Source organism: Plecotus auritus (genome assembly GCF_963455305.1).
Source record: "Plecotus auritus genome assembly, chromosome: 2".
NCBI classification, from domain to species: Eukaryota; Metazoa; Chordata; class Mammalia; order Chiroptera; family Vespertilionidae; genus Plecotus; species Plecotus auritus.
Genome location: NC_137771.1, coordinates 152,967,437 through 152,994,352, shown reverse-complemented (window position 1 = coordinate 152,994,352; position 26,916 = coordinate 152,967,437). Strand labels below are relative to the sequence as shown.

General features: G+C 36.1%; 1 protein-coding gene across 4 annotated transcripts in view; it reads left to right on the top strand.

Moving 5' to 3' along the window:
- The window catches only part of CBLB (Cbl proto-oncogene B), a 246,417-nt gene that overhangs the window by 13,717 nt on the left and 205,784 nt on the right, over positions 1–26,916 (top strand). For all 4 annotated transcript variants that reach the window (XM_080654165.1, XM_080654163.1, XM_080654164.1 and 1 more), the window contains exon 3: positions 5,101–5,351. In XM_080654165.1, the coding sequence (XP_080510291.1) occupies positions 5,101–5,351 (251 nt within the window). The remainder of the gene's footprint in view (positions 1–5,100; positions 5,352–26,916) is intronic.

The following is a 26,916-nucleotide window of genomic DNA, read 5'->3' as shown; positions in this document are numbered from 1 at the left end:
GAGTTAGTATTGATGATCCCCAAGGTCCTCTTTAGCTAGCTCTAAAATCCTTTGAGTCAGTGACTATAATGCAGTTTTTAGCCTAATTCCAATACTAAGTGTTTTGAGTTTTAGTTCAAAAGCAAAGAGTAATGTTGCTAATGAACTAATGCTTTCATATTTCAGTCAGTGCCCTAAAAAGTTTATCATTGTAAAATGTGACTGCAGATTTGTTCTTTGGGTAAGCTCTTCTGTGTTGGGACCCACTTTCATTCTAGGGAGTGAGTTGGGTACTTCTAGAAGAGGTCAAAATTGCTTGAATCAGAACTTGAACCTTGTGGTGAGCTTGATTTTTCTTCTTATTATACTGCTTTATGAAAAGCAAATTTTCTTTCCCTGGCTTTGGCAGTCTTTGTACATAACAGGCACTCAATAAATATTTATTGAATTGAATTGAATTTGACCTTTTTAGAAGGCATAGTCCTGGTGTAGGGTTATTCATTTTCGGCAGAAGCTGTCATAAATCAGAATTTAATACTAATCCACCTGATGAACTGCATGCTCAGCAGCATATGGTAGTTCAGCACTGTATGTTGCATGTTCCTCAGTGCAAATTTAGAAAACTGTGTGACCTGTAAGGGCCTGATGAACTGACTCTACCTAGCCGATTTCAAATCTATTTGCACCACTCACCCATGGGTTTTCTGTGTCCCCATGGTTTTGAATGAGTGCATTGACTCTGCTCTTCACACACTGTGCACTCTGCTTCCTCTCAAGCCTTTGCACACCCTTTGCCTGGAATATTCCTTTTACAATTTTCGGTATGCCTTTCTTAACGCTCCCATGTAGCACTTCATACATTCCTGTTTTGCAGTGCTCAAATTCTCCTGCAATTCTTTTCTAAGCCACTAGTCCTTTTCACCACAAAACTCACAGATCTGTGATTTCTTTCTTTCTATATTCCCTAGCGCCTGAAACAATGCCTGACACAAAGGTTTGTAAAATTAAAAAATGGGTCCCGAAGTTCATGTAAATTTGCAAATGGAATAAAATAAAAATGTAAATGAGTTTAGCCAGGGATCATTGATTATATGTCTGATACTAATTAAATTATGATATAGGTAGAAAGAAGATCAGCCTGAGATTCAGAAGATGCAGGCTCTTGTGTTGGATTAATGACTTCTTAATAGTCCCTTAATCTTTGTAGTTCTTAGTTGCTTTATCTGAAAATGAATGGATTGGACAGGATCTTTACTAAGATCCCTTAGAGCAGAATTGCCTTGCTCCTAAGTTAATTATAGAGAACTAGGTCTCTTCTGCCAGACTCCTTGAGGTAGGAAGTATCTTCTAATCATCTGTAATTTCCTGGCACAAAGCTTAGTACCTGGTATATAGTAGTTATTCAAACAATATTACTGAATGAAACAATAAATTCCCAGAGAGAATTACAATTTAAATAAAGCAAATGAGAAAAAGATTAGGTAGATAATAGTTAATTAAAAATGTGTAACATTTAAAAGAATCTATTAAAGAACACTTATTTGGAATGTCTGAAAAAAGTACCTGGGAGAAATTTTTTATTTATCAGTTAAAATATTCAACAATAGAGAAAATGAATTTGCAATTGACCAGTCCACTAACTACAAGTTAATAATTTTTTAAACTGTAACATGTTGTACCAAGTTTTATGTGCTGAAATTAAACTGCTCCTGGAGGATATTGGTAGAGATATTTTTGAAATTTGTATATACTTCTGATACCATTTTTTAGTTTTAAGAATTGAAAAGCTATCTTATTTCAACTAGGATTTCTTAAATCATTGACATATTTGTGACTTCCTCAGATTTTAGGGCAGTTTTTTTTTTTTTTTTTAAATATATTTTATTGATATTTTACAGAGAGGAAGGGAGAGGGATAGAGAGCTAGAAACATCGATGAGAGAGAAACATCGATCAGCTGCCTCCTGCACACCTCCCACTGGGGATGTGCCCGCAACCAAGGCACATGCCCTTGACCGGAATCGAACCTGGGACCCTTCAGTCCGCAGGCCGACGCTCTATCCACTGAGCCAAACCGGTTTCGGCTTTAGGGCAGTTTTTACATTTAAACTATGCCTATACCTTTGGGTTATTGATTTGAATATTAGTGTAGTTTAATCATGAAAACAGGGAAGTAATATAATCGTACTATTTATGTATTTTATATATATCTTATGTATATATATGGTATGTGGTATTCCAAATTAATTAACCAAGTCATCTGTATATCCATTTATTAGTTCTGTACTATATGCTAGACAACTCTGCTTTGGGCACTGTATACAAAGAGGAGGAAGATATAAAGATGCTCTCAGTGAATGTGACAAATGGTTGTCTTAAGTTAGAGGCTCATGCTTGATAGTTTGAGGAAGATTTTTCTCCCCATAAAAAAATTATATGGTTTTTATTTTTAAAAAGCAAGAGAGATAATAAGTTTAAGAGTACTCTTTTAAATTTGTTGTCTTCTTGAGTTTTTTAAAAATTTTAATTAATTTTTAGAGAGAGAGGAAGGAAGAGGGAGAGAGAAAGAGAAAATTGATGTCAAGTGTGGAACATCGATCTGTTGCTTCCTACCAGGGATCCAGCCCACAACCTGGACACGTGCCCTAACTGGGAATTGAACCAGCAACCTTCTGGTGCACGCCATGACATCCAACCAACTGAGTTACATTGGCCAGGGCTCCTTGTTTTTTTGTTTGTGGTTCTTGAAAGTATTATTATTCAACTGCTTTCTATTTGGCCCAGGCATTTTTTTTTAAATATATTTTATTGATTTTTATACAGAGAGGAAGGGAGAGGGATAGAGAGCTAGAAACATCGATGAGAGAGAAACATCGATCAGCTGCCTCCTGCACGCCCCCCACTGGGGATGTGCCCGCAACCAAGGCACATGCCCCTGACCGGAATCGAACCTGGGACCCTTGAGTCTGCAGGCCGACGCTCTATCCACTGAGCCAAACCGGTTTCGGCATGGCCCAGGCATTTTTATGAGTATCCAGCAGTGGATGCAAGTTTTGCGGAATCTGAAATTTGGAGGGGTCCTTTTAATTAAAAAACAACAACAAAAGTGTAAATACAAAATTGGATATGAAGGTCAATTTTCTTTGAACAATAAAGTTACAACAAGTCATACTTTAAAAGTATGAGAAATTCACAAACATTAGGGAATTTTCACTCTGTACATTTTATACTTTGATTCTCTTACATTGTCCACAGTTGTGAGTACCACTGGACACACTGTGATGACCCGATTTGACCTGGACCTTCCTGCTCCTATGCTGGGCTAGTCAGCATTGTGGGCACTTAAAGTATTACTGAAGCCATTCTTTTATTACAACTGCTGGCAGTAATTTAATTCTAGAAGTAACTGTGCACTTCACATGTACCTTTCACTAAAGCTAAACTAAATGTATCTCCAGCCCAAATTCTAAATAGCCAGATTCCATAAATGCCCATGGCTACTCCATTGCCAACCAATAGAAGGATATATGTGATGGAAGGAAAGTCATATTAGAAAAAGATGGCAGTCTTAGCCAGTTGTGTTTAAAATGTCTTGCTCTTGAGAATTTTACAAAATAATAATAATAATGATGATGATGATGAAGGCCTTAGAAGAGAGCCAGGTGTATGAGGGACCCTCAAGTTTACTCTTCATTAGCTTTTCAGTAAATGTGCCTGTATGTGTACATTTTGCAAGTTCACTCTATGTATGATCTTATGCAATTCCCAATGATTTAATTAAATAATCGGGTGGTTCCTTATACCCTGTCACAAGAACATGTGAAAGTGAATGTACTAGTTGAGTTACTATCTTTTCTTGCTAGCAGAAGGTATTTTCAGTTCTGCAGGCAGCCCTAAACACCCAGTGGTTGTGCAGCACCTGATAGAATGACTGAGTGGTTATACTGTAACACAGGTTTATAGGCATGGTAGATAATCTGGGGAGGTGGAAAAGACTCGTTCTAACCTGACACCATTTACTACCTAATAACTCAGTTATTAAAATTGCACTTACGTTTTATTCTCCCTAGGGTTAGGAACAATATATAAAATATTAATTAAAATCTATAAAATCATTTTACCTAGGAGTTCATTATAGTAAAATAATATATAGATATGAGACATTGGTTACAAGCAGAAGAGACTCATTTCCTCATTTTTATTTTAAAAAGAGAATGTTAGTGGTATGCAATAATTAATACCCTGGAGTTCTATTAAGCCATGAATAATGAGACGTTGTAGAAGAGAGGATGAAAACTTTAGGACTTGAAAGTAAAGGTATGACCAAAATAAAACTGAGCAAAAAAACAAAACAAACACCACCCAGAAAAAACCTCATGTACACAGACAACAGTATGGTGACCGGAGGGCAAGGGCGTTGGTGGGAGGTAGAACAGGGTAAAGGAGGAATAAATGGTGATAGAAGGAGACTTGACTTGGGGTGATGAACACACAATACAGTATACAGCTGATGTACTATAGAATTGTGCACCTGAAACCTATGTACAGTAGGTCCTCAGGTTAAGTCGGAGATCCGTTCCTACATGCGATGTAATGCGATTTTCACCATAAGTCGGAACCCATCTACATAAGCACCTACGTCACTCACATGGAGCACATACACAGCAGTAATGAAGTGAAACAGTAAAAAAAATTTAAAAGGAAGATAACAATTCCTGACCTTTACTTGTGGTAAATAAATAATAAAAAACATAAAGTACATATGTACATACGTCTAAATGACGGAACTTTTTTTTTTATATAAATGGGAGATGACGACGTAACCACAAAATGACGTAAGTCGAGTTCAACGTAACCTGAAGACTGCCTGTAATTTTATTAACCAATGTCACCTCAATAAATTCAATAAAAAAAAAAAACTGAATAGGAGAAGGAAATAGGTTTTAATTGTATTAAGATAGATACAGATATTTGTCAACTCTTTGTAGACTGGTGTTAATAATTTAAAGTCAAAATTCATACTATGGGAAGTGAAGAAATAGTACATAGTTTACTAAGTTTCTCTATAAAAGTAAGTATTTGTGGTTCATATGAAATGTTTACTTTCGTCTTTGTTTTTTAGGTCAGACTGTGCCAAAATCCCAAACTTCAGTTGAAAAATAGCCCACCATATATACTTGATATTTTACCTGATACATATCAGCATTTACGACTTATATTGAATAAATATGATGACAACCAGAAACTTGCCCAACTTAGTGAGAATGAATATTTTAAAATCTACATTGATAGTCTAATGAAAAAGTCAAAGCGGGCCATAAGACTCTTTAAAGAAGGCAAGGAGAGGATGTACGAGGAGCAGTCACAGGACAGGTAAGACTATTTCAGATTTTATTTCTTAGTGTTAGGGTCATTTATGTTGCTTTTTGTTTCACAGGTAGCATAAATGTCAAAATGTGTTTACTTTGGGGAAATATTTCAATTGTGTATTCACTTTTCACATTATCTAGACCTTGTAGTTTTACAAAAATTTGTGATAATAGCTAATTTGTGAGAGTGTTCTGATTTTTTAAAATAGATATTACATTTTAGAGCAGTTTTAGATTTATAGAAAAATTACTTGGAAAGTACCCTCTCTCGTATATGCAGTTATTCCTATTATTAATATCTTGTATAGTGTGGTACATTTGTTACAGTTGATGAACCAATATTGATACAGAATTATTCACTACAGTTCATAGTTTGTATTAGCGTTCTCTCTTTGTGGGATACAGTTTTGTGGGTTTTGACAGATGTATAATGTCATGTAATTTCTAGCACAGTATCATCTTAGAATAGTTTCACTGCTTACAAAATGCCCTTTGCTCCTCAGTATGGTTTAACCCTCTTAGAAAGTCATATTGTTGAAAGCATGTAATAATGTAATGTTTTCAGACTGGCTTCCTTCACTTAACAATATGCATTTAAGGTTCCCCCATGTCTTCATAGCTTGGTAGCTCATTTATTTTTATCACTGAGTAATACTAATTACATGGGTATACCACAGTTTGCTTATTCATTGATTTGTTGACGGACATCTTGGTTCCAGTTTTTGGCAATTATTGATATAACTGCTGTAATTATTCATATGCAGGTTTTTGTGTGGGCATAAGCTTTCAGCTCTTTGAGTAAATACCTAGGAGCATGATTGCTTGATCTTATGGTAAGCTTATGTTTAGCTTCGTAAGAAGTTCCTAAACTGTCTTCCGAAGTGGCTGTAATGTTTTACATTGCTACTGGTTTTCTATTGCTCCACATCCACCAGCATTTGATATAGGAAACACTGTCTTTAAGATGGAGTCTTGATTGAATGTGTGGGTGTGGTAGATGTGGGTGAGAGATGTAGCTTCCATTCTCATACTTGTCTATTAAGTGAGAAACTGGACTAGGGTGGAGGAGACATCAACTGACTCCTTATTTTGTGGCCATAATTTTTGAATTAGAGACTCCTCAATAAAGCTTTGTTGTTTGGCTAATTTAATGTTAAATTTTATGATCTACCTTAAACCAAGTAAAAAATATAATAAATCATTTGATTTCTAGGATATTTTAAATATATTGGGAATATTCACTGATAGTGCTACTTTACTTAGATTTTCAAACTGAAAAACAAATACAGTATTAATTAAAATATATAATGTTTTAACATAGTTAAGTTGAATTTCAGTTTAAGATAACCACTGTGGATTTTATTTTTCTTTTCTATATAGAAAAATCTCTAAGAAACCTCTAAAGTTTCTTTCAGGTTGGAAAAATTAGCCTAATGAAACATATGATTGTATAGAGAAAATTAATTTACCTAGGTATGCAGACTCTGAATTTATCTGTAAATACCAGAAAAACAAATAGTCCAGAGAGAATAAAACTAATTTAAACATAGGAAAACCCTCTCCCAAATGTAAAATGGCATAAAGATTTACTTATTCATAATTTGCTCTCTAAATTAGTGATGAAACCTAACATAATCATAGTAGTCTAGCCAATTATATAACTGTAGATTCATCACTTAATATTCTTGGACCACAGTTTACATATCTTGAAGGTGGTAAATCTTCCAATTGCCTTTTAGCTTAAAGCTCTAAGACTGTTCCCCAGGACTGCCCAGGGCAGTTTGGATTGCCAGAAGGAGCCAGAAATAAGGTAGAGATGTATCGTAGTGATTGTTTCTTCTTAGACCTTTTAAGAATGGTCACGATTGTGAGATGCCAGATGTTTGTTTAAAACTGTATTTTCACTTCGTAGTTCTACCATTGATCTAATAAAACTAAGTTTTTCTAGAAATATCTTTATAGTTCTTATTCAGATTTAGTAGCCCTGAAATTCTTCCTGGTCCCTTAAAATTTACATTTTAGGGTATTAGGACAGTGAGAAGGTGTGTAACTTCTAGGTCAGGAATTTGAGTTGACACAGTGTTTTAATTGGTTGTAGTAATATGTAATGTGGTAAACTTGTATCCCACTTTTTACATCTTCTATGGTAACTTGAAACATTTGCTCACTCATTAGTTGTAACAACTATTTCATTTATAAATTTTTATATTTGTGACTTTTTGTGTAGGAGCATATCATGGGGACTCTATAAATTTTTGTTGATTGTGTGTAGATTTCTATAGATGATGATATATTGCATAATGCTAACTGATTATATTGATACTACTCTTTAAGTTCTGTCTTTTAAGTGTCTAAATTTTGTCATTCTCCTAAAATCAACCTTAAGACCAAGTTTATTAGTTTTTGTGCTTGTCTAGCATTCCTAGTTAGATTTTACTGTCATCCATGTCCCATATTCTGATAGTATTCTGTGGCCAGCTGATATTTACATTTGATAAATATCTAATCATCATAATGGACTATTCTTGGTCCATTGTAACAAGGACATAGATTTTTGACTTAGGTTTCTTATAGTAGTAATATGTTTTTACGCTCAATTCCAGATTCCCTTAGGATTCCAAATGCAAACTGAGGCTGAAATGTGCCATTGTATATGGGAGCTCTTGGGCATTTTTTTCTATAGAATATATAAGAAACTGTAAAAAATGATTATAGTTGTTAGGCAATAGAGTATTCTATTTAGTAAAATGGCTGTTACATGTATGATACACTAATTATTGGGAATATTATAAATTCCCTAAACAATATATATATATTTTTAATTCTACAAATGATGTCACTGAGGACCTTAGTATTATTAGGTTAAAAATGTAGGACAGTTATAGTAGAAATATTAATTTGGAGTTCATTGTGTAAACCAGTATTTTCTCTAGTGATTTAGTACTTTATTGGAGAAAATTATGCTAGATGAGTATATGAATCAAAATGTTTATTTTAATGTTCCTGTTGTATCAAAAATACACTGTGTAGATGCTTTAAATGTAAGGGCAAATGGGTAAAATTCATGTATCAATTTTGAACTATTTCTGCTTTAACTGATTGTGAAAATATGAGTAGTCTGAATTTTTAAAGCAACTTAACATATATGTGATAAAAATACAAACAAATAGAAAGATAAATATAGCAAATGCCACAAAATGTATTTCCTGTATAGAAGGCAAGAGGTAGAAAGTATAGATACATTTATTTACTACTGAAATAGGTCCTAAGGCACATAGTGCAAGCTTCTTGCTTTGAGAATAGGTGGAATAGTGACTTCTGTAGAGGCAGGCTGCATGCCTTGCTCGACTTTTACAGTAACCTTTTCCTTCTCTAGTATCACTTTTCCTCCATGTTTTTTTTCTTTTTTTCTTTTTTCTACTTATAATCGAACCTCTCCCTGAGCTAGTGCTTCTCCAGCTGAGTGTCTAAACCAGCCTTGGGCAAACTACGGCCCTCGGGCCAGATCCGGCTGTTCTATCTGGTTCTCTTGCTCTCCCCTCCGCTCCTTTACTTTGAATTTATATTAGTTCACACAAACACTCCATCCATGCTTTTGTTCCGGCCCTCCGGTCCAGTTTAAGAACCCATTGTGGTCCTCGAGTCAAAAAGTTTGCCCACCCCTGGTCTAAACCATTCTGAGCTGGTATTTTTTGGAAGAGTAATTCAGTGATTTTTGGCACACATAATGTTTTTGTGCATATGTGTGGAGTAGGGGTGAGGGATCTTGTGAGAAGGGGGAATTTATAGTTTGAAGCACAGAGAAGATGACAAACTTATTGCTTAAAGTGTTAGTAGCAGAAACAAATGGGTATGACGGTAGTGATCGCTGACAAATGTTAACACTGATGGAGATACCTTTCTTTGGTGACTTGACTGGCAGTTTCATCAGATGACCATTTTAATAATAAAATGTACTTTTTCATATAAAAAGTAATGTATTAATCACAGGCTCTGCAAGGCCTGATGTTTGGCACTGTTTTTAAGAACACCCAGAGGTGATGGCCTAATAATATTCAGATTTTCCATATTTTAGAACTGTTTCAGTGAATCAGAGTGCTACAACCCATTTTCGCCCTCCCACACTCTGATTTACAACCACTGAAACAAAACCAAAAGTTGACTGAGGTGTTAAATAGCTCTGTGTTTGATAACCTATCTGTAAAGAAAATAAAGGCTTTTAAAATATTTGTGCCAGAGAGTGACACACAGATGTTGTGTTATTTTTTATGTCATTTCAAAGCCCTGGACCTTTTCTTGTGCACATGTAGAAACAAATCATAGTTTGTATAGTTGGTATAATAATATTCACTCCAATTAAGATTTTTTTTACAAGTATTTTGACATCAAAAAATTAGTTCTAGAAAAGGATAGCCTTTATTTAAAATCTTTCAGGAAAAAATCTTTTCTCCACTGACCATTTGGCTAAAGAAAGGAAAATGTATAACCTGTTACATTAATAAAATGCCTTTCCTGCTAAAGGACTACAGATCACTTGGCTTGCTGTTTATATCTGTGTTGTAATTTATGAGTTAGTGTACCAAAAACATTGTGGAAGTGACATATTAAAGATACATGGTTCAGTTGAAAGTTGAATCAAAAACATTAGTTACAACAATAATAATAATAAAAGTGACAGCAACACACAAAGCTGCAAACAAGCCTACTTTCTTTACTCATACCACTGTATGACAACATTGCTTTGGCCAAAGAATAATGTTGAATTAATTTAAATATTTATGTTTGTATAAACACAAAACATGCTGGTTACATGGTCATCGAAGTAGTTCTGAAATTCCTCATGAGTTTTCAGTTTAACAACATAAAGAGATTGACTTATTTGCACAATGTGGGCTTTATGTAATAGTTTTAATTACTACTTGGACCTCACAGGTTAATGGCCTTGTTTGTAGTGTCACATAGTTCCACATTTTTTCCTAGGCAGCTCTGTACATAGGAGCAGGAAGTGAGGAAAGAGTGCTGCTGAACCGAGTACAGCAATCTCACGGTCTGAGGCCATTTCTGCCCCAAGTGTCTTTGTGACCTTTGTTGGTTTCCTGACTCCAATCTGTTTTTTCAGCTTTTAAGTTATTTTCTGGATATTCACCATATTTTTTGGCTCACATATTTCATTCGACATCATAAAAGGAAGTTGTAGTTTGTTTCAGATGAATGCTGCTGTTGCTACATCAGTTTATAGTTTTTCAAATTCAGTAAGTTTATGGTAAAAATATTGTTTTTGTTATCACAATAATTATTTGCAAGAGAATTAATCTTAGGGTTATGTCTTTCTTTTTAAATAATTTGTGCACTAGCGAATGATATTTATGAAATATCATTTATTATACAGAAAGGGAATGGCTTATACTCTTTTTAAAAATAATTTTACATTTTAAAAATTAACCTAGTCTATTTCTCTTTTTAAATTTACAAATGGTGAAAATTGCAGTTCTTTTGCATTTCATGGGATAAGTGCAAGTAGAAAAAATGATTTTTTAATAAATCAAAATAGGTTATTGATGTTTTTTTGAACACAAGTATTTTAATGTAAACATACATAGTAGTTACTATTTAACTTTTTTCTATATTTGTTTGTATCCTAGGCATTTTTTTTTTCTATTTTAGCAGAATATTAGAGGAATGAAAATATTACTTTTTAATATTTTAAAATGACAATCTATAACTTGGATTCAGAGGACAAATACTAGTCAGTCCTTTTAAGTGGAAGTGTGTCTGCCAGGTAGGAAATGAAATTTTCTTTAGAAAACGCGAATATCTTCCTGACATTGATTTATCATTAATGAGTAAAAAGTTTATTAAGTTTTGATAAGAATGCCTTTATTCATATTTCAGACATCTGGGAAATGTGAATATACTTTTCTAAAGTTTGGAAATGAAGGAGCTTATTTCTTTAACACACTATGAAAGTAGAGGCCACAAAAAAGTTATTTAGACAAATGTCAAATTAAACAAAGGGAGTCTGTGAGAGTGGGCAGGTGAGAACTTGCAGAATCTGTTAAAGACTTCATGGCTAAATAGCAATGCTTCTTTGCTAACCAGATACAAAGTAATTTTCTTGTTGATTTTCATGTAAGTAAAAAGTGAAAGTGGTTTCCCCAGCAGTTTCCTTTTTGGGGTACAATTTCAAAATACAAAAGAATACAAGTTATTAGGTATAACTTTAAACTAAATCCATTGTTTTTAAATAAAATGTTTACATTTAATCCATTTATTTGCTATTTTATTTACTTTTTTTCAGTCCTGTGTTAATACCATCCCCCAACTCCTGGTTTATTAGCTGTGAAAATTTTTATTGCAATGCATTTAATTTCCTTCCAAGTCAAATTATATATTATACACACATGATACTTTGATATTAAAATTGGAGAATTTTTTTTCTTGCAGCATAGAGTTCATCAAATGTTTATAAATTCCTGAGAGTGATAACTATTGTATTACTGTAAGCCAACTCACAAGACTCAAGTGAACTTGGCTTTATGGTTGAATACCTTTTATGTTTTCAGTCTTAAGGCAGCTTATTAAAATTGATGTTTTCCTTTCACTAAATATCTGGTGACATTCAAATTTGATAATTAAAATCCAAAAGCACTTAAGAAAGAATGCCTGTTTTTAGTTTCATAATAATAATACTCCCACAGAGAAGGTTGATGACTGATGTCTTTCAAGTGGCTGATTTGTTATTTAGTTAAAGAAAGCTCCTTTGGCAGTTTCTTACAAAACTAAATTAAAGTATATTTATAAAACAGACAAGCTGCAGTGATAATCCTATAGCCCTGAGGAATGCTTAGAAATCCTAGCCCTAGAAGCATCTTTGTGTGTGTGTGTGTGTGTGTGTGTGTGTGTGTGTGTTTGTGTTCCAGTGATTTAACGAAGAAGTGAAGTTTCCAGAAATCCAAACAGATTAGCATCAAGCACTAATTGAGCAGGTCATAAAAATTTAGTCCTGTCCTGTTTTGCGATACAGTGCTTCAGAAATACTTATTTTTCTAGGCCTGTTTTTAATATTAATCTTTGGTATCTTTAAATTCATAGTTAAAACTTCAGATCTTGTTTTAATTTGCATTTAAACACGTACAGTTTTCAAGATTCACATGTGAGGTCATTACAGAATCCTATATAATAAAAGGCTAATATGCAAATCGGCCAAACAGCGGAATGACTGGTGACTATGATGCGCACGGGACGCTCGGGCTGAGGCAAACCCCCTACCCCCCTAATCCCCAGGGCACGAATGTCATGCTCTGGGCTTCTAGTTCAAATAATAAAGAGATTGAGATTGCCTGTGTTGTTTGGTTGGACCACTGAAGATCAAAAGGTGCTTCCAAGACTCTTTCCACTTCTGGTGGCCCCGGGCATCCCATGGCTTGTGGCAGCATAACTTCACAGTCTCTGTCATCACCTGGTGTTCTGCTCTCTGCATGTGTCCAAGTTTCTCTCTTCTTGTGCTTGCTTCAGCAACACATATACTAAAATTGGAACGATACAGAGAAGATTAGCATGGCCCATGCACAAAGATGAGATGCAAATTCGTGAAGCGTTCCATATTAAAAACAAACAAATAAAACAAAAACAAATTTCTCTCTTCTTACAAGAATACCAGTTATATTGGATCAGGCCTAGAATAATGACCCTATCTTAACTTTACTATGTCTACTAAGATCTTATGTCCAAATAAGGTCACATTCATAGGTAGGGTGGTTAGGATTTTTTTAAAAAATCTTTTTAAGCTCTAGCTGGTTTGGCTCAGTGGATAGAGCGTCGGCCTGCGGACTGAAGGGTCCCAGGTTTGATTCCAGTCAAGGGCATGTACCTTGGTTGTGGGCACATCCCCAGTAGGGGGTGTGCAGGAGGCAGCTGATCGATGTTTCTCTCTCATCGATGTTTCTAACTTTCTATTCCTCTCCCTTCCTGTCTGTAAAAATCAATAAAATATATTTTAAAAAAAATCTTTTTAAAAGACAAAATTCACTCTAAGTGACCAAATATGGTAATGTAAAATTTATACGAAGGAGGGGGAGAAAATTGAAACTTGAGTGTGTGTCACGAAAGTATGAAAACTTCGATTGGTAGAAGATAATGCCAAACAAAATGTCTTAAAATTATTCTTTTTGAAAGACCTCTGGCTTAAATATTTTTGTAATTTTTTTCAGGTTTATAATAAAAAGCATGGTGCATTAATTTATCCATTAATTTTATGTATATATTGAAAAGCATAGAAAGTTCAACTTTTATCAATAATAAAATTTTACATATGTTAATTTATAAGTAATTTGTTATGACAGTCTTACTGATTTTAATGTATAAAATGCTATATCTTTAGAAATTATTAGTGCTATAAATATATACATTTAATTAAAAGTTGTAATATTAATAGCCCTGATTATCTTTGATTAAGAATTTCTGTTTCATTCTTTTATTTTGTGATAAACTCTGGAGAATTAATTAAAATATTTAATTATGACTTATATCATCACCACTAAATCTGTTTACAAAGTTTTCTGTATTGCAAATGAAAAAAAGAGGTGGGAGGTGTTTTCTGTGGTGATGGCATATAGAAAAGGGTACATTCACATTCACTTTTTGTGTCTCTAATAATAAGATAAATATTTTAAGTATGACTTCAAATTAAGATTTCAGAGAATCAATTCAAGACTTTTAGTTTAAACAAGAGTAAATAATTGTTTCTAAAAATGGCACAGGGTCAGCAAACTATAAGGAGCTGGATAGTAAATAGTTTAGACTTTGTCAGATCGCCTCTGGCAACTGCTCAACTTTGTTTTTAGAGTAGTTAAGAAGGCATAGACAGTATCTAAATGAATTGGAATGGCTTTAATAAAACTTTATTTACAAAGCCATGTGTTAGACTAAATTTGTGCTATAGGCCATAGTTTGCCAACTCTTGGCTTAAAGTGTTAATCTAAATTTTGGATGGTCAAAATTTTACAACTGTTTATCAACATGGATTGAGTAAGTAAGTTGTATCACTTAGGAATTCGTTTGGCTAAAAGTAACAATACCCCATGGGACACAGACAACAGGGGCTGAGGGTGAGGGCATGATTGGGAGGTTGGGGGGACAATGAGGTTAAGGCACATATGTAATACCTTAATAAAGAAAAATAAAAGTAACGATACCTAACCAATAGTAGCTTACATATTTAGGGATATATGGGGTCGGTAAAAGTAGGTTTACAGTTGCACTGTGACATTCTTTTGATTGTATAAAGCTGTTGTAATAATCATAACCTACATGTCTTTTCCATACCGGGAACTGTAAACCTACTTTTGCCCATCCTGTATATCTCTCACCGGTGCTATGAGACACCCAAGGTCTTTCTGATCTTGCAGTCCCCTTGCTTAGTATTTGGGCTTTTCCTACAGCCTTGGGCAAACTACGGGGCCGGATCCGGCTGTTCTATCCGGTTCTCTTGTTCTCCCCTCCGCTCTTTTACTTTGAATTTACATTAGTTCACACAAACACTCCATCCATGCTTTTGTTCCGGCCCTCCGGTCCAGTTTAAGAACCCATTGTGGCCCTCGAGTCAAAAAGTTTGCCCACCCCTGCTCTAGAACCACATGGTTGTAGACTTTCTGCTGCAGCTCTGTATTTTTAAGGCTACAAGACTGAGGAAAGACGGGTAGCACCACATATGCCTGTCCTCTTTTTATCATTGATTGAAAAGCTGCCCTGGAACCTCTCTTCGGACTTGCTCCTGCCAGCTTGATTCCTCTTAGTCTTCTCAAGCCTGAAAAAAAGGTGACATCCAGAACAATAGTGAAAACGATTGAGTGTAAATTTTTTCTATTCTTGTTGGTTTTCTAGGGAGAAAAAATATTCAAAGATAAAAGAAGCCACAAATATACTAAGGCAGTTTTATCTCAAACTCATTATCCTTTAAAAGAGAAAACAATTGTGTGTTTTTTTTTCCCTTGAGTATTACCTCATTCTCTTTTAAACTTTGACTGCTGTAAACTTATGTGTAGTCCCAAATAATGGAAAACAAAATATTCGTAGGTTAGGAAGAGTGGAATTTTGCTTGATAAGAATTACATCATTATCTTTGTTATCAATGTCTATACCTCAGAGATGAGTGGTAAATACTCCATTTTCTATTGAGAGAAGCTAAATTGAGTGGAGGTTGCATGACTTGACAGGAATCACCTGTGACATATTTCTGAGCGATGTCTCATTACCAGTTGAGCCTGCAGCTGTTTGTGTCTGAAGGTGTCGGCATTGTAAACCCTTTTTCAAGTTTGTTTCGGGAGGACTCATTTGAACACTTAGCACATTTTATACTTGTGAAAATGAAGTGTGTTTTCTCATCTTCATTACACCAGTATTAGTATTATATGTCAAATGGTCAGTAAATGCAAGCTTGTTTTTTTTTTTTTTTAACAAGACAGCTTCTATATATTAAATTCAGTACTATTTAAAGTTCCATTTCTCAAGCATGCCTTTCTCTCTCTCCCTCCTCCTCCCGCCTCGCCCTGCCCTGTGTGTATGTGTGTGAAACCTTGCCTGTGATTTTTTAACCTTTTAACTTCTCTAGATGAGTTTTTTTCCTTTAATAGAAAAGATTACCTAAATACTCCCCCCCCAATATATTAATGGAAACAAAATGTTAGCTTATTTTGCAGTTGTGCAAACACTTCACTTTTTGTTCTAAAGGTTTTTTAATAAGGTATATTGATTTTTCTGTGAATGTGACAGCATATGAAGCTGTCAGGTTTATCCTTTTCCAGAAATTTCAGAAACCTTTACTTTGACTAAAGAATGAATGCATTCTGGTCAGCCAGGTCTCATTTATCTGATTAAGGGAGGTTTGCATGGATTCAAGGCCTAAGAAACAGAACAGTCTCCTTACCAAATTTTGTGAGTGTTTTTCCCCATAAAATTCTAACTTTAGTTTCTTCTCCCCACAGTTGGATATATAAAAATTGTTTTTATAAAGCATCTGAAATCTTGAAGTTGCTAATGTATTACATAATTTTTTCCATTTTATTAATACTTGGTAAACTACAACCTGTGGGTCAGATCCAGAAAGAAACAAACAAACAAAATTTCAGTGCCACAGATACCTGCCCATTCTGACTACAATGACAGAACTGAGAAGTTGCCACAGAGACTGCATAACTTACTGACCTCTGCACTATTGATATAATCTACAGCAGTCTTAGGAACTTGGCATTTATAAACACTTTCTTTGTTTTGATTTTCTTTTTTCTCCTATTTCTGCAAGTAATGCTTTATAATTACTGACCAATGTGATCCTCTAAGGCAGGGGTCCTCAAACTTTTTAAACAGGGGGCCAGTTCACTGTCCCTCAGACCGTTGGAGGGCTGGATTATAGTTAAAAAAAAACATCTATGAACAAATTCCTATGCGCACTGCGGGCCCGGGATGAGTTGGCTGCTAAGCAGGACAGGCAGCGGCACCCGGTGGGCTGGATAAATGCCCTCGGCGGACCGTAGTTTGAGGACGCCTGCTAAGGCAAGCATGTCAAACTTGCAGCCCACAGGCAGCATGCAGCCCACAACGAATATTTTTGTTGCCCAGCCAATATAATGGAATGTAGGAAACATTTTAATAAAAATTTCGTAACTGAATTTTTACAATATCCCATTATACATAATCTATACATATAAAAACGTAAGCAAACTGCTGACTGTTCGACCGTCTGCCCGTCTGACCATCTGACCAGTAGCTATGATGTGCACTGATCACCAGGGGGGCAGATGCTCAGCCCAGGAGCTGCTGAGCTGCTGTGACTTGGCAACTGCAGTTCTAGGGTGACGCACCCGAAACCAGAGAGGAGGGAGCCTGATTCTGGGGCACGTCACCCAAGAACTACCCTCTTGCAATCCGGGACCCCTCAAGGATGTCAGAGAGCTGGTTTCAGCCTGATCCCCACAGGCCAGGCCAAGGGACTCCACCAGTGCATGGAGCCTCTAGTTATTAATAACGAACTACAATGTTCACTAACGACTGATTACTGTAATTGTATTGCATTCATTTCCCTTATACACCTTACGCACTAGCAGCGAATATTTTAGCAGCCGATTGCCACGTCATTAGTCTTGGACTGACTTGTTTGGTATGCGCAACAAGAAGTATTTTGCTTTTGGAGAACAAGAAAAATAGGTTTATTTGTGTTACGCTCATTAATTTGTGCAGTTATTCAGTGTTTGGTAAGTTAATGTTCAAGAAAAATACTAATTTTAATTAAAATTTTCTATTATTTTATGTTAAGGATTACTCATTTATTTCAGCCCTTTGTATTCATCATGTCTCTATCGAAATAAACCTATATTTCTATGAAAATTGAAGCTTTTGTTTTTTTGCAGCCCACATAAACTTAAACCTTGTTTATTTGGCCCATGTTTACCTTTGAGTTTGACATGCTTGCTCTAAGGGCAATAAAAAGTTAATGACAAGTAGTCAATGATTGAGAGCTAAAGTCCCCCTAGACCCTCAATTCCTATCTTATTGTCAGTATTCTGATAAAATACGATAATTTTTAAATTCAGTAAATTTAAACTCTTTCGTAGGTTTTTTTTTTGAACACAAGATATGTTACTAATGTCTTTGGTGGTCATCTGGTCTAGTGCTTCCCTACATAGTCCCTGGACCAGATGATGCATTCTAATCCTAATGGTTAAGTACAGACCCCTGACTTCCTACAGTACCTCTGTCTTTACCAGTTGAGATCAGAGTAGCCACATTTTAAAAAATACCCTAGCCATCTCTGATAACCTGCCTGCTCTTAGAATTGCTAAGTCAAATTATATTTTATATACATAGTAATGAGGGATCATTGAGGTGGCACAGAGGGGACTGGAATCCTGGATCCGTTCAGAACTTTACTAAGCTTGCTCTATCATCACAGGGATCCACTCACAGTTTTAAGTTATTTTAAAGAATCTCCAAGAAAGATAAATTTCTGTAAGGCCTTTGAAGGAATGTTGTTGGAAAAGAAGGATTGAAATTCTCTTTATCTCTCCGTTTCAGATTGGCCTGATCCAGTGATTTTCCAACTAGTGCGCCACAAGAATTTTTAAAACGTGCAATACCTGACTGTTTAGTCAAGGGCACTGATCCCTTTTCCCTTAGATTGTCAAATACAAAACTGACAACAGGCAATACAATAGTCGCCCAATATGAATGAATCAATATTATACTTATTTTTTTTTGTCAGAGCGACAGCATATATAATATATTTTTTGGTGTGCTGCAGAATTTTAGTAATTAGTTTATGAAAAAGGTTGAAAGTTTCTGGCATAATCACTATCATTAGATTTTATCTCTTTTTTTCTATGTGCCTCCCTTTATGCAGATCCTTCTTATTCTTGATAGAGCCAAAACTCCCCCTCTGTCCCCATCCCTATCTTGTTTCAGCAGTTTCTGATCGCTCTAGCCAAAATCTCTTTTTCTTCAGACTATAGCAATTATGTGGCACTAAACTATATATTATCAAATATTTCTATCTTTTTAAAATGGCGGTAAGAAAAGTCATTTTTAATGTCTCAAATTCCTTAAAGACAAAAGCCACTTTTTGCTCCTGTGTATCCACAGTATACAGAACAGTATTCCATAGTTGGCAAACACTCATAAAAATCTGTGATTATTTCTCTAGAATTGCTGTAGGATTATTTGAAAAACCTGATTTATTCCTTGATTATTGTCTACTAGGACCTAGAAACAGGAGAAAGTGAAAGTGTTACATGGGAAAATGTCCAATAAAGTGGCCAAAGGCTACCTTTTAGGATTTGTAGGTTAACTTTGAATATCAGCTTCTTCAGATTTGGCCATGAGGGCCATTGATTTTAGAAGGAAAAAACACGCTAGTACCATTATTTAGAGAATTATATTTTAAAATAATTCTTAATTCTATGTGTATACAAGCTGTCTTTAATGTAGTGATATTTTTGGATAAAGCTGGTGGTTACTACGATTTGGAAGCACTTATTTAATGGAATGTCCTTGTGGTTTCCCTTAACACCTATAAAATACATCCCTTAAAAATTCACCATCCTGCCTATTCCCCCAACATATGCATGGTAATGAGCATATTTCACAGCTCTCCTGACAGATTAGTTCTCCTTCTGAGCTCTTATGAGTGTTTTCACTTCCTCTTATTCTTATTTTAACATTTCTTCAAAGACTGTTTTTGTTTTTGTGCTATGTTGTATTTATGACTCTGAATACTCAGGACTTTTCAGCAACTGGGGAATCCTCCAAAAAATCTATGCTTTCGACATGAATAGTCTGGTTTCATCTGGCACGTATTATTGACGGAGGTGCTCTATCCTCTTTATAGCTTGCTGTGTAGCAGATGGTCGCTATAGCATTTACGACTCCTCAGAGAGTGCATAAGTACATGTGCACAAATAAAAAATGGCTTATTAGTGTAAGCCTCTTGTGTTCTTATTGATGGGGTTCCCCACAACAGATAAGAATTTCTAAACTTGAAACTTAGTTTTCAGATTTTAGCTAACATTTTATTTGTATTTATGTATTTACTTAACTGCTATCTCTTTTTCTTAAAGGCAAGCTTGGAGGGTAGAATCAGGTATTATTTTGCCATATATGCTGCTTTCTTTCTTTTTTTTTTTTTTTTTTTTTTTTTTTTTTTTTTTTTTTTTTAGCAGGAGCATGGACATCTGAGACATTTTAAATATGTAGACAGGGCTTTTAATGAAAGGAATGGCTGTTCTTTTTTATCAACCATGCAGACTTAGAAACAGACTTTAAAGGAAAACAGAGGCATGTGTGTTCTCACTGTGTATTATTGTTGCGCCCCCTCACATAGTTGTGAAGATTTGTCAGCAGTTTGTTTTGACTCACTATACCAAGGTGGGGGTGGTTTTCTGTGTTTTTATAAGTTAACTAGTGTGGGATGTCAGTAATCTCAACTTTACCATTTTGATTGGCCTTGATCCATCCTTTTCCCAGGCCATATTTTAGTACTAAAACTTGCTTTAATATATTTGGCAAACAGTTATTCTCTTTTTATAACTTTGGAGGTTGAAATCGATCCTTAAGATATACAGGGTGGTGCAAAAGTAGGTGTGTTTTTTAAAAGCTGTTTGTATGGAAAATAATACAATCCTATCTAATAAAAGAACGATATGCAAATTGACCATACCTCTGCTACACCCACAAGCCACACCCACTAGCCAATCAGGAGTGAGTATGCAAATTAACCCAACCAAGATGGCTGCAGCCACAGAGAGAGGACGAGGCTTGGGTTTCCCCGGCAATGGAGGAAGCCAAGCTTTCTGCCTGCCCTGGCCTGCCTTGGCCTCCACTTAAGGCTACAAAGTTTCAATTATAGAAGATAAATAAATCCCAGATACCAGGGCCTCTGCTTGGGTTGCTGGGGGGCGTGGCTGGCCTGCAAACCACCACAGGCCCCTCGCTCAGGCCGCTCCATGCCCCAAGGGAACCCCCACCCTGATCTGGGACACCCTTCAGGGCAAACCAGCTGGTCCCCACCTGTGCACCAGGCCTCTATCCTATCTAATAAAAGTCATATGCAAATTGACCATCACTCTACACAAGATGGCTGCCCCCATGTGGTCAAAGATGACTGCCCCCATGTGGACACAAGATGGCCGCCACAAGATGGCCAGCAGGGGAGGGCAGTTGGGAAGGACCAGGTCTGCAAGGGAGGGCAGTTGTGGGCGATCAGGCCAGCAGGGTAGGGCAGTTGGGAGGGTCCAGGCCTGCAAGGGAGGGTAGTTGGGGGCAATCAAGCCTTCAGGGGAGGGCAGTTAGGGGTGACCAGGCCGGCAGAGGAGGGAAGTTGGGGCGACCAGGCCTGCAGGGAAGGGCAGTTGGGGGGGACCCAGGACTGCAGGGGAGAGCAGTTAGGGGTGACCAGGCCTGCAGGGGAGGGTAGTTAGAGGCAAACAGGCTGGCAGGGGAGTGGTTAGGGGATGATCAGGCTGGCAGGCAGAAGCGGTTAGGGGCAATCAGGAAGGTAGGCAGGCAGGCAGGCAGGCCGGCGAGCAGTTGGGAGCCAGCAGTCCTGGATTGTGAGAGGGATGTCCGACTGCCCGTTTAGGCCCAATCCCTAAACGGGCAGTCGGACATCCCTCATGGGGTCCCAGATTGGAGAGGGTGCAGGCTGGGCTGAGGCCCCCCCCCCCCCCATGCACGAATTTCGTGCACCGGGCCTCTAGTAATTAATAAGTAATAATATAAGAGTAAACTCTGTGTTTGGCCTACTCACAACTGTAAACCTACTTGTGCCCCACCCTGTATACTCTTTTTTATTATTATTATTTTTTTTTTCAAATTTTTATTAAGGTATTATATGTGTAAATATCTTACCATTGCCCCCCGCTCCCACCCCACTCCCATACATGCCCTCACCCCCCAATGTTTTGCATCCGTTGGTTACTCTTATATGCATGCATACAAGTCCTTCAGTTGATCTCTTATTTCCCCCATATACTCTTTTTTTATTCACATTGCCTCTGTGGTATGTTCAAGGTATTTCTGTAAACTAATTTTGAAACCTCCTTGAATTACTCTTTTTAATTTATCTTGATAGCTCATCTTACATAATAAAATTCAGTTTAATTCATTATGGTAAGATTGGGGACTCTCCTAAGTTCATGTTCCATTTTTTGAGAGTTGGTTTTAGACACAAAGAACCATGATAGATTGTTTTGATCAGGGATGGAGGAAGATGGTACCATCTGAAACAGAGGACGGGGCTCCTGGACTTGATGGAGTGAATCTTCCACTTTTAGAAACCATTAACAAAGAGAAGGTGGGCTAGCAGATCTGTCTTGACACGTTTACGCTTTCCTAGGAGAATTGGCACTCCAGGGAGTTGTGCAGCATGGTGGTCCTAGTACATTTTTGACATGATATTAAGGTTGGGAAATAAAGCTTTATATATGAGACACAAGAAGGCAAACAGTGTTTTCCTTTAGTCACTCAAAGTAACCAATACATTTAAAGACCAGTGTGGCTATCTTATGTTGCTGATAATTTTCTATTATGTAACAGTTCTTTATTTACTTTATTTATGTGGATTAAAATTATTTATGTGAGATTAAAATTAAAACAGCTCTTTATATGGGATTAAAATAACTAGAATTCTTGTAGCATTTTCAGTACTTGACGTTTAAGAGACAGATGGCAAGTAAACAAGGAGAGAGAAGGACTTTATTTGCCGTATTACAATCTCAAACTACTGTAAAGAATTTTAATTAGATGTTATTTTAGGAAGTTTCCAATTCACTGCAGGTCATTGAAGCTTGGACAGAGCAGAATGTACACCATGTATTTTAATATGTCAACAATCTATTGCATGTGGTTGAAAGTTCATCTGGAACTAGGTTATATTTTTAAGAATATGAAAATTTTTCTGGGTCCCAGTGTGCCTTAGAGTAAGTAATTTTCCACAGCTCTACTAGAGATTTTCTTCACTGTGAAAAAGTAGTCGTTAACATAATTCAAAATTCACTCTTCAATTTTCACAAATAATTTTTGTAAAATGTGACTTCACAGTTACTTTTTTCAGATAGAAGCTAGTTTTTAGAACTATTTGGTATAGGAAAATAAATTCACATATAAAGGTATCCTAGTTTATTCTTTGTAGAAGTACATATTTCTTTTCATCTGTACAAATAATATGAAGATAATAGAAAAAACATTTGTTTCTTACCATTAAAATAAAAATAGCCTTGAAACATGTCTGGTGTTGATAGTTCATGTAGGTTAACAAGTGATACACAAAAGGCAGACTCTTCTTCAGTTGCAAAATATTACGCAGTTGTATCACTCACCAGCTCAGGGCACAGCATGCATTCATGGTTTATTCAGTGAATAAAGTAAGTTTCCTGTGAAAGATCCAATAGATGATTTTCCTCTCAAGATTACAGCATTTATGGAGACTATAGTATCTTGTGATATGGTCATAGTAAAGTGAAAATTGTAAGGCGATTTTCTTTAATTGGTACAAACTTAGAGAAAACAACATTATAATTTTGAAAAAGACCTGCACACATTATGTGTAATGATTTTTAACATGAGTGAGTCCTTTTTGTTTCCTTCTCATTTTGCACTTATAATCAACTTACATAGTTAATTTTGGGCTAAAATGTGTTTTAAAGACAACATGATATCAATATTATGTAGCTCATTCCCCTTCCCCCATTTACCTGTATTAATTTTCTGGTTTCTCTTTATTACTAGAAATATATTGGTGTTTCCTTTAGCTCTTTTGTTGGTTTAAATAGCATTTAGCATTATTTTATTGGAAAAATACCAACTACTGTGTACAACTATGTAAGAAGCAGTTCCTTGGATTCTGAGTAAAAGCCCTAGAAAATTAACATCAGAAAGTCTGTTGTACTTTTGTGTTATGGAGTTTTAAAAACTGTTTCTCCAAATGAGATCAATAGGGTAAAAGAAGTGCAGAGTCCTGATATTCTTACTTAAGCTAGATTTTCTCTATATAACCTGTTTTTTTTTTTATTATCAAAGTTTATCCCAATCCTTAAACATAAACATTTTCTCCTCATTTAAGTATACAGTGAAGATGTTTTGATTGATAAAATTTTTAATGGTATAGAGTTAAAGATCTCTTTTGCAGTAAGAAAAAATATTAGTAATAAAACAGTGGGCTATTTAATGCATAATTTGAGAAGGTCAAATTCTAGATCTGGTAATCTTAAGATCTAGATAAAATAGTAACTTTCAGTTTTTTTTTAAATTAAAGATTTTACTCAATTATCAAGTTCTAAATCCTTTGGAACATTGGTCTTTAGTGATTGTGTAACTTTTTCAGAGAAAACTGAATATTCACTTTAAAAGTTATGCTGCTTCAAGATTTTAAAAAAAACCATGTCTCTAAATTGATCATTATTGATTTCAGTAAATTTAAAAGAGAAACATTAGGCTTTTGAAATTTCCATGAATAATAAAAATGTTTGAATTCTAAGGAAAATGCCTTGGAATCTGAGTCTTTATTTCAAATCAGAGTTGAATTCAAACATTTATACTTACAATACCCCTGGATACTGAAAAAAAAAATCTTAATAGCATTTCTTATTCAGAAAATGAAACTGATTTCAAGCAGAAGGAAAATATCCTACTGAGTATCTGCAAGTCAAATGAGTTGTAAAAAAAGTAAAAATCGCTCATTTTTATCTTACAGTCTTTTTATCTGGAAGTCTTTTTGTCTTTAGTAGTTTTAACTGGTCATAGAAATTAATAAGCCTGTTTGTCCCAGAGAAAGGTATTTGGTCTGCTTTCACTCCTCTGCTTGAAGACCCTGGCATCTCTCCATAGCCATCAACTGAATGAGTTACAGTTTTTATTTTCTGGCCTCAAAATCTATTCTCATTATATAAGACCATATGGTTGAAGTGAATGGAAATTGTGATGGCAATAACCTTGAGAAATAACACGACAAAAAGCACTATTTATTCATATGAATGGTTTATCACTTATATTTCTCCATTATCTGCCTTTGTAACCCCATCTCAAGACAGTTTTCCTCAGGTCTTTGTGCTCCAGGCATTTAACATTTTTTAGTTTTTCAGGCCTTTAGGACCTCCACATAAGCCACAGCTTCATCTGCCTGGTAATTTTTTCCACTATCTAACTCTTGCTCATCCTTCAGATCGTAGCTTAAATGTCAGCTCCTGAGAGAGGCCTTCCTTGACCGATCACTCTGTATTATTCTGCACGTTATTAACTCTCAGGGTGCTCTGTTCTCTTTCCAAAACCTGTCATAATTCATATAATTTTCTTTCTTCACCATTCTCTCTCCAGTGCCTACCCCAGTTTCTACACATAGTAGGTACTCAGTAACTATGTATTAAAGGAACAATGGATGAATGTATACTAATCTCAAGATACATGCTATTTAAGGAGCACCATAAAATTAGACAGGTGTGATTGAACCTCTATACACAGGAGTTGTTGGTGGTTTGTTTTTGTTTTCTTTCTGGGGATGGAAGGAAAAATTTAATTATTATTAAGCCACAGAAATTTAATTCAGTTGAGCATGTTAATCTTATATGATACTTCTATTAATCAGCTGAGGATTGTGTTTTCATGTAACATTTTAGAAAGAGTGAAAAAGGCCTTGAAGCCACATGCATTACTCTTTGGCTTACTGATCCATAATTAGAACCACTGTCTAGAACAGGGGTGGGCAAACTTTTTGACTTGAGGGCCACAATGGGTTCTTAAACTGGACCGGAGGGCCGGAACAAAAGCATGGATGGAGTGTTTGTGTGAACTACTATAAATTCAAAGTAAAGGAGCGGAGGGGAGAGCAAGAGAACCGGATAGAACAGCCGGATCCGGCCCGCGGGCCATAGTTTGCCCAAGGCTGGTCTAGAATGTTTTAATGTAGAACTAAATACCATAGAACCATCAGAACTGCATTGAAACCACTTTCCACATATTTAATTATTTGTTGTACTTTGCTGCTTAAATTTAGCATATTTAAAAGTTTTATTGAGACGCATGAAATTGGAACCTGCTGCATCTGTGATATATTGCTTCTTAATGCCAATTGAGTAGTTTCTTGGTGGTAACTCCCAAGTTAATGAACATAATATTATGAATATATTATATATGGCGGTCTTTGATACACAGCTTTCTTCCTAAAACAGGTGAATAATATTTAGTCATTACTGTATACTTTCTTGAAGGAATTGCTATTCTTTATATTCTAATTATATCATGCCAGATAATTTTTATAACAGTTTTTAGTGGTTCCTTTTTTCCAGTTGTGTCACCCTGAAACTGCTTTGATTAGCTTTCTGGCTTCACCCTACTTTTTGGAACCAGGTTCTCTACCTCCATCCATTACTCAATATTCCATACTATAGTATTCCCTCTTATTGCTTTATTTGGTTCCCATAATTTGAAATAATTAAAAAAATACCATGTTTCTCTCTTGCAATGTTCTTGAAGAACATTGAAACTTCAGCCTCATTTGTCTAATTTCAATTCCTGGATTGAGCCAAGATCTTTTTCCACCTTGTTGCCGCTTCAGATTGCTTCCCCTTCCTGAAAAGCTCTTCCCCAACACTTCACATTTTTAAGCCAAGGACAAAGATCTAAGTGTACCTATCACCTCCTTAGATGGGTCTGCTTTGACCACTAAAATAGCTTGTCTCAGTTAGTATTATCAACTAGAGGCCCGATGCACAAAATTCATGCAAGGGTAGGCCTTCCTCCCCCAGCGGCTGGCTTTGCGGCTCTGGCTGCAGGCTTCTTGGCCCCGCCCCCTGCCTGCACCCGCCTTGGCCTGGCACTGCCTGCATCCATCACCACACATCCCCAGTTCCCCAGAGCCGCCCCTTCCCTCCCCCCCTTCCCCCGATCGATTGCCCCACAGAGGGTGGCCTGGGTGGCCTGGGTCTCCCTCTTTGGGGCGATCATGGAGCCCCCCAATTGATTGCCCTGCCGGCTGGTGGCCTGGGCCTCCCTCCCTCTGCGGGGTGATTGTGGGGCCATGGCAGGCCCCA